General features: G+C 38.2%; 1 protein-coding gene across 1 annotated transcript in view; it reads right to left on the reverse strand.

The window, feature by feature from the left end:
• The window catches only part of dlg4a (discs, large homolog 4a (Drosophila)), a 40,498-nt gene that overhangs the window by 21,257 nt on the left and 963 nt on the right, over positions 1–18,278 (reverse strand). Inside the window, 1 exon segment of the mRNA XM_028594867.1 lies at positions 8,003–8,164. Within this exon segment, the coding sequence (XP_028450668.1) occupies positions 8,003–8,164 (162 nt within the window).

Consider the following 18,278-nt stretch of genomic DNA (forward strand, 5'->3'; position numbering starts at 1 on the left):
GTGCTATATAGAAAGCATATAGTACAGTTTTGCATAAAATCTGTATAAAAGGGGACACTCTCAGGGAAAACAGAAAAACTGTGTATACATGCATGTTTACAACAGATATCATTCTTTTATAGATTTTGTACAGGATTTAAATATATTCAGACAACTAAAAGGGTTCCACAACAATTATGCAAATGAGGCACTTGCCTTTATCTATTAATCTGATGATATTATGCACTAATAAACCAGTAAACCACACATTTTTTTTAAAAAAGACCAAAAATAGAACAGAAAATACACAACATAACATGCTTGATGATGTAGCACCTCTTTCTCCCCACCAGTCATTGACAACGTATTGATGGACTAATAAAAAACAGCTTATTCAGAATCAGTTAACCATTAAAGAAAAGTGGATCATTACGCCTGTTAAAACAGAATAGATCATTTTACCCTGCGCAGCTGAAGCTGGTACTGTAAACAATGCACCCTATGAATTTTACAAACTCCATTATTTTCACATGTCATTTTCCCACTGGAAAATTTTTACATTGCAGCAAAGCACGTCATTAAAGTATGAATGTTGGGACAGCTGTATTTGCTGATCCAAGTAGGACTACCTGGGAGGTAAATTCATGCTGATCCCCATACTTACAAAAACTATATGTGCACATCTCTTTCCTAATATCGACATGGCTTTCTATTAATGGCTCCACTGGAGACATTTTGGACTTTAGTGCCTTGCTCAATGGCACATTGGCAGAATTTAGGTTTTCAGCAACAGAGAGTATTTAACTATAGCAGTAATGAAGCTCAGCGTAAATTCTTTCAGGAAGACTTCTATACGGTTGGCACTTGAGGGCCACCGTACTTCTACGCTTCACATTTCTTTTATCCCTTCATCACCTCCACCAGTGTCTAGACTCCATCGGGGGGCTATTCCTATATTTTTTATAGTCAATTAACATTGCCATGGAGTCTAATCGCCAAAGACTCTAACATATCAACCTATTATGTACCATTTCCATTAAACTTATTTCACTCTTATATGAAGTCTCTCCTGATTGAAATGTACTTAATCACACTGCCCCCATGAAGACTTTCCTTGCAGGTGAATAACAGGTTCAAACAGGCAACCTTGTGCCAACTTCCTTGAGCTTTCTGCTGCCAGGAGGAACCAAACACAAGCAGGGAGAGGGGTGCAGGAGGGGGGGTTGTGTGGTGTGGAAAAAGGAAGGCAAAGCATACTACTAATAAGAGATATCAAAATACAACATGGGAGTGATGCAGGCCAGGTTATCCACTGAAAATACTCATCATATCACACAGTAATGAACAGGATCACAAAACCAAAATGTCAAGCCCCAATGAGGTCATCATGATACTGTCAGCAAGCAATACTAGTGCAAGTGGTAACACAAAGTGCTGAGATAAACCAGCCACTTCCGTCATCATCATCCTCATCACATCATTAGCCTTACTCTCATCATCAAAATCATCACCATAAACAACAAATAGGAAAAAACAACCCTCGTCTTCATCATGTTATCCTCAGATTTAATATTCTGTTACACTTATTTTATTATAACTCATCAGGTATAAATGTTCATTCTTGCAGGTCCCTCATGAATACAGCAGAATTCATAATATGCTCATAATCACTGGCATGAAGCTGAAAACAAAATGGCTCCAACAGTGTTTATCCACAGCCACACATTAGCCTGGGATTGAGTTACTTTTATATATTTTTTATGCTTTCACTCAAGGATGCAGACCACTGACACAAAATGATGCAAACAATTCACTTTTAACTAAGTTAACCTTGTTCTTCACAGTGCATACACTTCTCCCTGAAAAGAAACACAAGACTTCATAAATAATGGCAGTATTCCAGAAATAGAAATAGGGCCAATCCTGGTTCCCAAAACATTGTGAACATCATCATGCTGCCTTTCATGTGATAGGAAAAAATATTCTCAATATTTTACTGCATTGTAGGTGTCTTAAAATAAAATATTATTGCTAAAATATTAATTTCAGTTACTTTCCCCCACCACTTCACATATACAGGTAAGACAGTTTTGTATCCCATATCTAAATTTTAGATTCAGTATTATCTGCTGACATACTGAGCAGAGCACCAGAATTTTACTTTTGCAAATGGGGGAGATCTCCAAAGTGTCTTAGGAGAGAGGGCTTTATGTTTTAGGCTTATAAAACCAGTGTATTTATACACAAAAGTATTAACTCGAGCTGGAGGGACAATATGAATAAGACGTTTTTATGGCCTAGTTTTAAACCAAATTCTTCCAGACAGAAGTACTTTTGTGGTATAAAGACAACAAGGTAGCAAGGAGCCAAACATACTAGATTCTCATAGATCTTAGATCTGTCATGTCAAAGCTGTTCAAGCTCAGTTTGCATTTGGTGTTTCTCTGTGTCACATTAATCTATTTGTGAAGGACTCTAGTGCTTTAGATTCTAGCACTCAGGCTAGTTACATAGTATGCTTGCCAGACAGATAATATGACATGAAACAAGGGAATCGAGCTGGAATCAAAACAGGGTTGTTTGATAGAAGATTAAATATATAAAAGTATGTCAAAGTGTTATAGCCTTCAAAGTGCATTCATACTTGACTAGTGTGTCAATCAAATAGAATGTGAATATTATTGGAACAAATTCTATTGATTAAAATAATTAGTTGAAAGGATTTATTTATTTCCAAGCGCATGGTGTCAGGAAACTTACATCAAGTACCTTATAGTGCATTTTACATGATGCGTGAAACCCACACAATGCATTGGTTTTAGTTCTAAATATGATGATATGTAATTATATTTTGTATTTATTTTTAATATAACCCATTGCTGATAGTTGGTTAAGACAACATCAAGACTTGAAAAAAAGCTCCTAGGCCCAAGAGAAGCATGCTAGAAAAAAAATCCATTAATAATATAATGCTAATAATTGGTACAAAGTCACATTATACAAACACCACTGACTGATGATGAGCAGTCAAAAAGTTACATTGCAGCTTCTTCAGCTTGGCTGCCTTGTAGTGATGATTCTGCTCCTTCCTTCATCACAGATGGCTTGTACTGAAGCACCCATCCAGCAAAATGCACTTTGTCCCCTGATTTTAATGAAATGCACTAGAAGTCAAGATAGTCATGGTCAAGACTCTTGAGGACAACACAGACGTGTTGGACAGCCAGTAAAATTATTTAGCTGTGCAAAGACGTGACATCAACATCCTGTGGGGGAACTTGCATACTGTGCATATTGAAAAATCTTCTACTTTTGATGGTCCTTGACTAAAGTGTTTTTTCTCCTACTAACAGATTTTGATGCGGAAGTGCAGCCTGCCCACACTTTTATTACCTATAATGAAGGTCAATCTAAATCATATCCTTTCCAACATTCTCCAAATTCCGCACTCCGCCTCAAGTCTATCTTTACTTTTCTTTTGAAACAGGTCACAAATATGTTTCCTTTTTCAAAAAAGTCGCAGTTATTAGCAAATATTACTCAAAAAAGAGTAAATTGTGTATTTGTTGGTGACTATTTTCAGAATTTTTTAAGTGTAGATTAATAACCATTTTTGGCAGAGTAAGTATGGCAGCAGGACAGTTTATGTGGGATTGACAGTAACTCAAAACAAACTAGTGCCCATGTTCATGATGTAAGTCAAGATGAGTTCAACCTAATTTATTATTATTATTGATTGTTTTATGCTATTAAGATCTGTGACATTTTCTTTAAATATTCTTTTGTTTAGACAAAATCATCCACCATCCACCAACCCTAAGCAGTGTAAACCATTTCACTGCATTGCAATAAAATGTTGGAATGGCACCACTGGATCCTGTGTTTAAAGGTCCAGTGTGTAACGTGTTTAGTTGTTCATTATCAAAATCTGTGTTGCCCGTTCACAAACTTGTCCTTTTTCATGAATATTTACCACCACCATCAATTCCAAGTATTCCTTTTGGCTTGACATTTTACATTTGCATTAGCATGAACTGGGGTAGACACTCCATATTCATGCACCATCTTGAAATATGTTAGCCAGTAAGGGACATACAGGACACACTGCTCCGCTTTTTCGTGTTTTTGCTGTCACGTGATAAACTCACAGGTGCAGCTAATGCTGCTAATGGGTATCGTAGCTTCCCGGCCCCGGCAAGTTTGAAGAAGGAAACGTGGAGAACCACACGTATTCAAAATCCAAATTTCAGGAACAGGAGTCTTCTACTTCTCCCAGAAAAAGAAAAAGGATATTGAAAAGAGCAAGACACCGTCTTTTTGAAGCGTGAAGGCTACCGTAGCTGTAATATGTATTTTGAGTTGCGTGGTGCAAGAGAGTTGATTGCGATATATGATCTCAATGCTAGATGGGAGAAAGTCCTACACATTGGACCTTTAAATGTGCACACCACATCAGATGTTCAGTAAGCCAATGCCATCAGCACAATATAGTTTTTTCAGCTACAGTACATCACCCCTAAAATCTGGTTTAACGGAGAATAGTCTGAATCAACTGAAGTACATGCCTGGTTCTTTCAGTGAATGATTGTAAAAATTTACAAAGAATATGTTTACTATTTAACTGGAACATTTCGAGACCATTTGGCAGGGATTAGTCTTGCATTGCCAACCCAGAGTGTTTTTCCTCCTATCCTAGAATATATGTGTGATGTAGCCAGACCTTACTCCACAGCGCTGTGGAGCTAGGTCTGGCAATGCGAGACTAAACAGAGACTGACATGTAACACCTTTCAGTTGTCAACCACCAGCTACAGCGGCTGCTGGATTCACACTTTGACTTGAAAAAGCAGCTAAGAGTCAGAGACATACTGGGACTGACAAACAAAACTACTGCAACAAGATTATGACTGGTGCTTGTTTATCTCTGTCTTGTTTCATTGCTTATTGTTCATTGAACAATCCCCATTAAATGAAAACCCAGTAGTCAGCAGTTCATTCTGTTCTGTTCAAGTTGCTGTTTGTTCAGGTCCTTTTTAAATGCAAATGACCAGTGAGCAGTAAATGAAGGCACACAGAATCAGATAGTAAAACATAAAACAACTTTTGCTAATTACTGACACACAGGGTATTTCCTTACATCTTCTACAGGATTTTATTAACCTGTGTTACTCATGTCATATGCTGATTTTATGCTGATTATTTAATAATCGTGTGTGCACTGTGCCATATAATGAATTGTTTCTAGTGTCCTATATGACTATGGGAACCGACTCTCCATATTGCCAGAACTTTTCAATTTGACAGTGTTCCTAAACTGAGCACCTCCATAGCCCCACAGCTCATGCTGGGGTCAGTGTTGGGACCATTGCTGTTTAACTTGTATATAAATAATGTATGGGAAGTGCCAAAAAAATGTAAAACTCTTTTATTTGCTGATGACACTAATTTAATCTGTTCTGGGGAAAATTTGGAACAACTCTTGGATACAGTGGACAATTAATTAAAAAAGATGAAAAGTTGGTTTGATGCAAATAAACTAACAGTGAACTTAAGTAAAACAAAATTTATAATTTTTGGTAATCGTGCAATAACTTTACACAAAAAACTTATGATAAATGACATTGAAATAGAAAAAGTAAAAGAACTTACATTTCTGGGAGTAATAATCAAATAAAAAATTATGTTGGAAGTCACATATACACTATATTAAGGCTAAAATATCCATATCAATTGCTATACTGTATAAAACCAAGTACCTATTAAATCAATGCTCATTGTATACATTGTATTATTCCTTCATACTGCCATATATTACTTACTATTTGGAAGTGTGGGGAAACACTTAAAAAACGAACACTGAACCTATTTTTATTCTTCTAAAGAGAGCCTTAAGATTTGTAAATAAAACCACTTATAGAGCATCAACTAATCCACTTTTTATTAAATTAAAAGCACTACAATTCAGAGATATTGTTGACTTTAAAACTGCACAAATTATGTACAAAGTAAACAATCAACAGCTATCGAACAGTATCCAAGGGTTGTTTCAAATGAGAGAGAGCAAGTATAACTTAAAAGGAACGTTTGTATTTCAAAAGAAACAAATGCTATATATCACTGCATCACAACCAAAGGAGTTAATGTATGGAACAGCTGCAGTGAAGAGGTGAAATCATGTACAACAATGAGCAATTTCAAGAGACTATTTAAAATGAATATATTAAATGGATACTGACTGTTAGGTTCCTGGACCTATATACTAAGTCTAGTATGGATGTGTTATTATTTGATTTACTATAGATAGATGGAAAGGAAGAAGATAGATGGAAAAGAAAGAGAGGAGAAAAAAAAAGTGTAAATGTGTGTGTATGCATGTATGTATGCATCTGTGCCTGTGTATGCATGGGTATATGTGAGTTGTAGGTAGGTAGATATACGGTGTATGTGTATGTAAAGAAGAATTGTATTGAATTGTTTTGTATTTAACTAAAGGATAAAAATAGAGAAAGGGGGTAGGACTAGAAAAGTTTGTTTATGAACTTCTTCCTACTCCTTTTTGAACATGGGAATTTCTTAATTTGAAATCTATAATTTTGGTAGACTGTGCTGAGAAGTACCTGTCCTTATTTATCTGTCATTTTAATTTTATATATGTATGTATATATATATATATATTTTTTTTTTTACATTTTCAACTAAACTACTACTACTACTACTACTACTACTACTGAACAGGCTCTGTATGTTTTAAATAGCAGTGGTAACGCAGCATAACTCAGCCTCTCCTCTCTGCTCATTAAAAGAGAGCATTTTAATGTACATATCTGCTCCTCAGGGACTTCAGTGTACTCCCATGTAGGCAATAAAGAAACACTTCCCCCCTCAGAGCAAATAAAGGCAGGAGCTCTTAAGTCTTAATAGCCAGTGAGGCTGTTAAATAACATGTGTGGGCATATGAGATGGATCGTTATTAAGTGCACATTACAGCTTACACCTGCTTGCATTTGTAGCGACAGTATGTATTTGTTAATGTACTCCAGGCAACATGACTCTGCTCAGATTCCCACTGATGTCAGCTGTATCTTTTGACAGTGCGACCAGTAGTTCTTATGTTGTCTGTATACGTCTCCTTCATTTTAATAGAGCTCTCATAGAGGTTTGTTTCTCTGAATTGGATGTTGCAGTTGTAAGACCTGTGTCTTAAATAAATACTGTAAAAAAGATAGCTAACTGTCGGTACTGGGAGCTGCTTTGATAGTATCTTACATTTACAAAGTTCTTGATTACTCTTTCCACTTCAAAATGTAAGTGTACAGTACCTTCCCAGTGTCAAGGTCGTCTTTCAGGGGTTCTGTAACTGTGACTACTTGTGCCAGTCAGGCTATTTTTTTATAATTTTTTCTATACAAATGAGAGATTTTATTTGACTGTGTAAATCTAAAATGGTTCAGGTGATCCGATTACTGAATGCATGTGTCCACATGCACTTAAATTTTCATCCTGTTAAGCACTGATATCAAATTGCCCAGTATGCATGTTCAAACAGGTGTAAAGTTGATCTGACACTTAAAGTTGCATGGAGGCCGGGTTTCCTCATAACTACATTATATTCCCATCAAAGTATTTATGTTGCAGAATTAGAATTTCAAAATAGACAACACATCATTTTAAGTGCAAAGTAATAATAGATACTGTGTTGCAATGGACCACTTGCCTTTGAGCAAACTAGAACTGATATAAATTTAACAAGCGCATGTTATGTCTTTGAATGAAGCAAAGGAGAATATGGGAAACCACAACTGACCATGACTATACATCTGTCTGGTGAGTGAACATGGGATTTCAGACCTAGCATTTGTATTAATAGCAAACATGCATATACTTTAACACAGTAATAGCCCTATTCCAAGTGCTGACTGATTGTGCTGTTGTAATAGTGTTACGTAATGATAAACAGCATACATGAATGAGTGTGTGTGTGTGTGTTTGTGTGTGTGTGTGTGGGTGTGTTTGTGAGTCCTACCTTGACAGGAGAGATATGTGTGTGTGGTGTGTAGCCATGTATGGCCTCCATGGCAGCGAGGTTCTTGTCACTCATATGAAGCATCTCGGCACTTTTCCCTGGAGCCAGATGTGCTGGACTGTGCTCCAAGGGGGGCGTCTCCTCATCCTGGTACCTGTACTTCTACAGAGACACATACAGACACACATGAGGCCGTCAGTCTTAACAGGTCTCATGTGTAATTAGCAGCAATTGGCTTGGCTGAGTGTATTTTATTAAAAAACATTTAGGGTTGATAATATTTAAATCACAAACAGAATCCCCTGTCAGCCTTCTTGTAACCTTTCATTCATGTCCTCTTTTAAACATAATGGTGTAAATGTCAAACTCCCTTCACAGAGCTGTATTTCCATCACAGTGGCATTTTTAGCTAAATGTGGGCAATCTGCAAATCTTGTATATCACATAACATGTGTGACGCCTACAAGTGCAAAGTGAAGACATCACAGAGGCCTTAAAATATTGCCATTGTGCGTTGAGCAGAGCGATCGTCCTCCACAACACACATGGAGCAACCATATCCATGATTCATAGTGACTCTTCAGTAGCAGAATATGCAGCTTCTTTCTAGTAGCCTTACTCCCCTACCGATAACCCACACCTGGGCAGCCTGCCAGCAGCCCACTGTGTTAACCACACATGGTAGGTTTCATTCTAGGCGTGATGACACAAAATCTGCACACAGCATTTTCCATCACAAACACATCAGAAGGTGGGGAGCATCACAGTGGAGATCTGCCACCCTGTCCTGTGGGTTACCACTTGTGTTTTTGCTATAAATCCCTCCTGAAGCCCCCCAAGGCTCAAAATATGCTCTGCTGCACTGCAGATGTGAAGCATCCCATTCTGAAAACAGAGAAATTTGGAGGGATCATCTGAATTTTGGCTGATGGCCTGATGGCCAGCTCTGCCACGTTTTTTTTTGGAGGCAGACGGAGAGGGAGGTGCATCACCGAGCCCTGTCTCAGACAGGCTGCCTAGCAACCAGAGCAGAGCAGAGATTGCAGTGCCACAGTTGGGGCTGCCAGCACCGGTTCTGGATCACATTGCACTGAGACAGCAAGAAAGAGAGGGAGTGAAATAGAGATGAAGATAAAGGAGAAAGTGAGGGGGGATGGGTAAAAATGAAAAAAAGTGAGACTGTCCATAAAGGGAAGCAGAAAACAGCAGCATGGGGGTGGACCATAGAGAAAATGAATAGTTGTTAAAAGCACCGTTCCACAATCGCAGGTTGATAAGCAGAAAATGACTGATTTTTCTTTAATAAGCACTGCAGAGGCGGGCATTGCTACATTAATGTAAACACATTAAATATTATGTAACTGTATAACACCAACTACTTATATGAACAACTGCTGGTTGATCAACTAATCTTAATCATGTCTATATCAGTAAACTCTACAAAGAAAGATTTGTATGAAATAAAAGGAAAACATAAAAACTTAAAAATTAAAACTCGGACAGATTTGTAAATTAGGTACATGAATCACAGCAGCCCTGAGCACTTTGGTCTCCCATGCATCCCCCTTTCCTTCATGACCACTCATGCTGCCATGTTGCCTTCTGTCCCACTGGTGGGGGATGTGGCAGTCAATGCTTATATGTTACAAAGTGTCCTTCTGGAGAGGGGTTTAGGTGCATTTCCGATCACTGAATTGTGATGATTGTTGCCCCAGTGTAGCACAATAGGACACAACAACATAACTTTCTAAAATACAGACAATTTGTTAAAGTAAATGAATACTGTCGGAAATATCCTCTCTTTGCTATGAGATGTAAGGAGCATTTTTCTAAACATCCATCACTGAGAGGCAAATTCTGGTAAGTCGACAACAAAGGGACACTAAACACCTGGATACAGTACTGTATTATCAAGTTTCGTTACAGTTTTCCAGCTAGTTAATTACTCATTGCCTGGTGTTCCAGATATCAGTCACTCCCTAATTACATGGCTAAAATGAAAACAGGAGTCCTCAGAACAGCGAACCTTTTGTTGATATGACGACACCTTAACCTTTCTGATAAGTGAAGCAGCAGTTAGCATTTTTCCGGTCCATACATTCTTACACAGATCTATACCTGCAGCATAAGCTACACAGTTTCACAGTAATTCACTCACCATGAAATATTGTCTGATTGTTATAGCTAAAGGTCTTTGAAAGGGTGGCATTTCTTCAATTTGAGATACCCACATCTGAATCTCGCACTTAAATTGCTTTGTTGCAAGGAAATATTGCACCACAGGTAAAAAGTGAGCTAGTCATATCAGAACTCATATAAAACAAACTCTAGAAAGGATGAATTGACAACATCTGGAATCCCTCATACACACTATTTCTGTAAGAGCTATGCACTTCATTCTATTGGTGATATTGTGTCATCATCTTGGTCCATGGTCCACGAAAACTTTTTGTTAATAAGTGCCTTTTTTATACTGTTTATTATTGTTCTATGTTGTTTAGTTTGAGACAATGAATGTGCATCTGTGCCTGCAATACACACTACAGTATTACTGTTTGTATGATTTGAAGTTGTAGAAATAAACAACCCTTGACTTTTATGATATACTTTCAATTTGGTCCAATAAACCCCAAAAGTACTATATTATTGCTATTAAAGGCATTACAAGTATTAATCTCTTAATGTCAATAGAAAGATTATTTCCTTGACTGTGTAATGAGAGCTGTGTCCTATCCAACATACTGGTGAATATATTAACTAAGGCAATAAAACAATAGGTGCCTATCTGGTTTATGAAGATATGTTGGCAGTATATAGAGATAGAAAGGCAAAGAAAATAGTAGAAATTATTTTCTTATTATACATAGTATGCACTCCCATGTCATAATAACACAGAGCTGGATTAATACATATACAACAAACATAAGATACAACATAATATCTGTTTTAATAGTATTTATTTTAATAAACATAATTGGAGAATTTGTTTTCCTAAGTTTTCTTTCTCACAAGCAGGGGGTTTATAACAGCTTGCAGCAATTGAAATCTGCTTCAACTCTACAAATGGCTCTCTAAAATACCACTGCAACAAATTACCTCTGGGTTTTCTAGGCTTTATTGTATCAGTATATCATGATGGAAGGAATCCAGTACATCTTTAAGAATTTACTCTGATGTAAAGGTCTATATAAGGGCCGTCTCCACAGTTTGCAGTTTGCATTTGTCGGCCCTTCTGCACTAAAATACTGTAAGAACTGCACACTGAGTGGCTGAATAAGCTGTTCTTTTTGAGTTAACTTAATGTAGAGCAAATGTCAAATTCCATCTGCCATCATCTCAGTTTGTAATTCAAGGACCAAGCTTGAGCTTTTAAATTACTGTGCATTTGGTAATGTAATGAAAGCTAACCTCACCTCTCAGGCATATCATTTCCAAGACACTGCATACATTTGATGTGTAAGGTGTTACAGGAATCATAAGAAGCTCTTCAGGTGTAAATTAAAGGAGGCAACTCCCCACTGCATCTTCACAGAATATAAGCATTTGCAAGTTCATCTATTTGCATTTTCTTTAGTGATGATTAATCCATTTTCTGTATTTGGATTAATTCTAACATTTGCTACTGTGATGAACTCAGAGGGATTTTGTGCTGGGTGCTAAGTCTCTGTGAAGCTTCACAGCCTGTCAGAATGAACCATATGCTGGAATCTAGTTGTACAATACTTCTCTATGAAGTAAATCTGGACAGGTAAATGTGCTTGAATTAAACCACATTTGAATTAGTTATATAAAGAGATGTTTAAATTATGTGTTTAAATTTAACACAGAGACAGACTAGCCACATTTCTCCTATTCAGGCAACTTCTAATGATAGATTGTCTGAAAACAAACAGCTTTTTTGAGTTTGTCTAAAAAAAACACAATTGCAGTTTTTCACAAATATTAATATATCGACCGACCTGTGTTCATACTTCTTTATAACATGTGCATCAGTCATTACTATACTGCAATCAGTAGACATAACTACACAAAACTCATTGAGACATAAGTGTGCCACCTGTTTTAACAGTAACCCATGCTCTAGCTTTAGTTCATTCATCAGTACATATAGAGATTAATTTACCTCCCTACACATATTACATGTAGGCCAGAACACCTGCTGGATGTTAGTAGAGCAAACCCTCACACCAAAACTCTGGCACCTATAAAACAGCTACACAAAATGAATACTTGTAGACTTTTTTTGTAAATCAGACATGGTGTTATGTACAAAATAATCTGACACATTCGCTCCTTAGCTCCACATCATCGCTCATTGTCACTTCGACAGAGTGCTGGTGAGTGAACAATGTTTGTCTGTGATGGTCATCTGAACTTTCTCTTCAAATCCAGTCATTGTTGCCTTCTCAGTTGATTTGCACTCTCAAGTGCCAAACCCAACACAGCTTTCATCTCATTTGCATTATCACTTTTGCTGTTGCCAGCCAACACCTTTTTTTCATGTACAGTACATGTAAGCCTCAGAAGACAGAAAATTCACTCATCTTCTGCCAATTCTAAGATGCTTGCGTCAGACTATCTCCAAGGTGTCTCAGCACAACACCTTTACAAGTGTTAGTGTCCTGTAGCTATGTATGCTGCAACAAAAACAGTTTTTACATTTACCATGGGGCAATATCTGCACTAGGAAGGATTTTAATGGAGATGCTCTAGATTCACCCACTTCACCCAGATGTAAGTCTGTTGTTGGATGTAGTCAATCCAATCTAGTTGTAAAGCTGACCATTAACAGCAAATACAAAGCTTCTACCTGAACATGTCAACCACAGAAAGATGGCTTTCTAAGAGTGTGGTTTGTACAGTGCATGCCAAGTGACAATAAAGCTAAGGAGAGTGGACTTATTTATGCTTTATAATGTATTTATTAATGTATTATTATAAATCAAGTCCCCAAAAAACAGCAGCACAAGTAAAACATGTTTTGCTATTGACTGCAGTGGGGCTCCTAGGCTGCAGAGTGAAGGTGTTTCATATTGTTTCATATTGAGCATCACCTCGACTGCATCAGTAAATTGTCCCACTTGGAGATAACGAAGGTGCCCATGCCCAGCAGCACAATTCAAATTGTCCAACATCAAAACATGTAAAAAATACTGCCAGTGGTGCATGGTTTGAAGCTCATTACTGTCAAACTAACTTAAGATTTTCTCTAAAAATAAAAATAAAATCCCTTAAGTGCTGTTGGGCTTTCTTCACCACCAGAAGGCTTATGTTACTACAGTAAAACAGGAAAAGTTATAAAAAATATATATACTGCCTGGATACATGCTCAGCACTATTTTAGAGACTCAACATTTAGTCTTCCTTACATTTCAGTCTTAAATATTAGCTTGTTAATTTATGCTCAATTAATAAGAGTCTGCATCTCCTTTCTGTGGGATGATTCATCATTCATAGGACCCACACAGATGTATCATCTTCAAATTTAATAATCAAATTAGAGTCACACACATATACAGTAAATGGTGCCATAGTGGGTCCTTGGCTGCAGTGCTTTTGCTGGAGGTAGAACATGGGGGGGAGGTTTCCATCTTGTCTGTCACAGGAACGTCATGTTTTTTGTAGAAGAAATTAACGATATTAATATAACGAATTGCAGTCCGACTTAACCAGGCTCGGTTTTTACATCAAACTAAATGAAACCGTGGCGAATACCTTTCCCTAATCCAGCAACAATATTGTACCTTGACTTGAAGCTTGTAAACCCGACCCAAAACAGTAGCCAGTTTCAGCAGTAACAGCAGTGCCATAAACTGTTAACACAATAATTGTCAGTTTACAGTTCAGGTGAAACCTATTCCCCTAAATTCTCCTCACAGGTCCCACACAAAGCTTAGTAATTTTGATCATTTAAATCTCCCCCTCTGCCCACAGAAGCATGCACAGTTTTTATGTTGAGTACATACATTTTTATGTATGTTGCACTTGTAGTGGGGGACTGTAGTGTTAACCCTCCCACAGCCCTCTGTTTTCTCCACACACATAAACATGCAAGTGGAGGCCATGTTAACACACGGCACTGTAAGACTGGTTAATGGTTTCACTAGAAACAAACATGTGCAATAATGGCAGCAGTGGGTATTTTCTTTTATCCTGTGATCATGAGCGTTGCTTGCAAAAACAAGTCTGAAACAGCTTTTTGATGAGGAGCACTAAGTAGTCTCTGTACTGCTAGCAAACAACTCCTCAAAACAATTGCCTATCAATGCAATAAAAAGAAAAAATCAGATGTTTATCTCAAGCATTAGTGAGACATACATAGCCTAAATACATAGTATAGCCCACTCCTCGTGTCAAAATCTCAGAACTTTCTGTTTCTTTCATTATTTACCTCCAGTCTCTCCTTTTTCCTCTCGTCTCTGTACAATTATGAAGCAGATCCATAAAGCCTGGGATAACCGCAATTTTTGTATGCGTTTATTTTCTTTGACTCGCCCACTTGCATCTTTCTGTTGACTTTACATGCAGTCACCCCGCATCTAAAATTTGCCTCAAGTTGTGAGTCTGAACACACCTTTATGTTTTGAATTGAATAAAGGTTGATGCCATGGACTCAGAGTAGTTTCATTCTGTCTTTGTGCTACGCTGAGGCTGAATTTTGTTTCAAACGTTGATGATACATATCTCCACAAGGTGCCTACTGAGGTGGGTTTTTAAATATAATGTTATTGTCTGACAATATAGATAAATAAAAAGTGTCTGTGATGAACATTGGCTGTAAAAAGGGCCTCTATTGGTTATTCAAGTAGTCCACCATCATTTTTCCAGCAAGGAAGTGCTCACCTCAAGGTCTTTAGTGGTAAACCATGTAAATAGGCAACCCATCTTGCAATAATATACAGATTGAATTCTGGTGTTAACACATGTGTAAAGGATCAGTGGCGAGTTTAAAGGTCCCATGACATGATGCTCTTTGGATGCTTTTATATACACCTTAGTGGTCCCCTAATACTGTATCTGAAGTCTCTTTCCCGAAATTCAGCCTTGGTGCAGAATTACATCCACTATAACTAGAGCCAGTCCCACAATGAGCTTTCCTTATGATGTGCCATTTCTGTTTCTGTAGCTATTGAGGAGGAGAGATGGGGTGCAAAGTGGAGAGTGGGGGTGTGGCCTTGACCAACTGCCACTTTGCTCGTTTGAAAGCCATGATGTCTCTGGGTGAGCCAAATTCTCTGGGTGGGAAAAGCAGAGAAAGGGGAGGTATCGGGGAGGATCCAGATCGGCCCATTTGAGCTTTCATTTTCTCAAAGGCAGAGCAGGATACCCAGGGCTTGGTTTACACCCTTCGCCATTTCTAGCCACTGGGGGACCATAGACAGGTTGGGGGAACGCATATTAATGTTAAAAAACCTCATAAAGTGAAATTTTCAAGCCATGGGACCTTTAAATATTTGAGTTCTTTCAATTAAGCTGTTGAGTCTCTTGCAGAGAGCCCATACATTCATCCTATTAGTAAGACACAGTTTACCTTTATGAGAAACTTCTGACCTGACTACTTGTCAGGTTGCTGCTTTGATTACTTTTTGTTTATAGATAGATCACATTAAGGACCATTTCTGTACAGTACTTGTTCTTATACCGCGAGTGTGCTACTTATTCCTACAACCTGCACATCCATTGCATACACCAGCTGCTGTATGTTGTAGCAGAATAGCTGGGAAGAGCAAGTTAGCAATGTAGAGGCGACCCTGAATGCTTCAATCTTAGACCTGAACAGAGCATTAGCAAATATCTGCTGCCGCACATTGTTGTTGCCGCATCTCCCTGAGCTTACTGTCAGAGCTGAGGCTCACCTCGCTTTATAAAGGAAGATGACACAAACTGCAGGATGAAACACGTCAAATCCATAGGAGGAAATGTGTGTTTGCAAAGCATTAAAAACAGTTACAGGAAGGATGTGAAATCTAAAACCCTTACACACAGCAGCATAGACGGCACTCTGCTTTGATATCACCTGCTGGTATTTTCCACATCATTACTCTTGATCATATGATTGGTCAACTGGTAATGAGTGACAGCAGGTATTCCTGTCCATTTTCCAGTAAATACGTCTGAGAATCGATTCTCCGGGTGAGGTGATCATTGATCTCGATATTGAGATGAAGGCACACTGATCCCTGCATTGTGAATCTTTCATCACATTAATACTCAGTTTCCATTTAAACTCTGTCTTTGGGCTAGTTCACATTGTGTGGCCTTCGACATAAGCACTGCATGGAATTGTACAGTATCTTAAAGACATGACTGTCTTGATTAAATGTGGCCATCAATGAGCATACAAACTTGGAAAAAAAACATCCATGCTGTTTTGAGTGAGATACGGGTTTCTGAATGTCTTCTGCCTTCAGTCTCCGGGTGAGCTGTTCAAAATCTGCATGGCTTTCTACATCAGTAGCTGAGACGAGGTGGCTAACCGTAGCATGCTAGCGCTAGCATGCTAGCTCGTTCTCAATGGCAAAACACTGCTACAACACACGTATTCCACGCAAAGTTGGAAGTGCACCCTCGTTTAGAAGAAGTCTCCCGGCTAATCCTGCCTTACTAACTGAAGTTGTAGAAACAAACAACTAGCTGATGTGATCCTTACCTAGGTACTGCCATGTGAGCCTCCCAACAAAGATGGGATAGAAGTGCGATGCCTCACTCTGTAGCTAAAACAAAGACCTGAACACACAAGCAATGTGTCTGCAGCAATGTGCAGTACAACAAAAATTTGGTGTTTTTTGAAAATTAAACCATGTAAACCTATTCTGGTACAACCTCAAAATACAATTATGAACCTGAAATGAGCATAATATGGGCACTTTAAAGCACTGCTGAACGCTTCACACCACCATTTGAATTAAGATCCTGAATTAAAGATGACTGCAGGCTCTGTGCCGGGCTTTGTGTAAGAACAAAACAGAACATATCCCTGCAATGTACTGTATCCCAAAAGATCTGGCCAAATAAAGTCCCACCGATAACAACCCACCACACGACTGCAACAGACTGGATGCAAGCTGTTTGAGGGCTACTAAACCTGCTGGAAGTATGGACCGAGTTTGGGCATGTTGAAGGGATACCATGACAATAGATACATTATCTGTGTTGACTTGCTAATAAAAGAACAAAGTAGACGATAATCTTAAATCTTGGGATGATTAGCATGTTTATCATAGAAGGGCGCAAAAATGGCAACGGCTAAAGATTAAAGTTTTACATTAAAAAAAGATCAAATGCTTGTGTTTTAGATGAGCTGAACCCCATTATTATAAGCCGGATCTGTTAAAACAATCATTACATACTGCAAAGCAAGCACAATCCATTTTAATTGAGTAGCTAATCCCATTTTGAAATCTGTTTTTATTACAGACTACTGTAGATGTTTGCTGTGAAGTTACATTTCACTGGTTGGTCATGAAGACTGTGGAGGCAACTTGAGTCAGTGGGATAATAATTTAAATATGTCTTCCAGGGGGAAGGCATGGAGTCTCAGATGAAAATATAGAGGAAGATATGAGCCAGGAGGGAGTGAGTAGGGAGGGACACATGGGATAATCTGTGCTAGTAATACTCAACACTGAGCACAGAAGGACCTCACTAACAGGAACCCAGAAAGCAAACACCCACATTAATTTTCCCAGCGGTGTCTCACAAATGTAGAAATTGTTCTGGTCTACTAGACTAAATATAAAAACAATCAAGATTAATGAAATACAACAAAAATATCCACCTAGTTCATATCTGATTATATGTGACTACTCAAAGTGTATCAAATTCTAGCAACAAGACAGAACACAAACCAAAATGTCAGAGCTGAATCAACAAACAAATTATCTGGAGCTCTGTACACATGTACACATGACAAAGCCAAAGCCGCGACAGAGCGCACCAGTGTAGTCAGAATTTGGCTTCAAAAAGCCAACAGACTAGAGTGCCATGTGGTGGGAAACTCTGAGCTGGCTGCCATACTGGAAATACCTGAAGCTGTGAGGGAGGGGCATCAGGGATGTGATGGACAATCAGTAAATGAATGGATGACCATGCTCTCTCTTTGCACAGAAAACAGCATCCCCCACTCAACATTAAGACAAAATCATACTGCAAACACACAGCTAAACATAATAATATAATATTTCTTTGCAGCCTGGCTCTGATTTACCAATGGGCTATAGAAAACAGCAGGGGTACTGTTCATGTTACCTGATTTCAAGCCTCTCTCTTGCGGTGT

The sequence above is a fragment of the Perca flavescens genome, chromosome 13 (genome assembly GCF_004354835.1).
Source record: "Perca flavescens isolate YP-PL-M2 chromosome 13, PFLA_1.0, whole genome shotgun sequence".
NCBI lineage: Eukaryota > Metazoa > Chordata > Actinopteri > Perciformes > Percidae > Perca > Perca flavescens.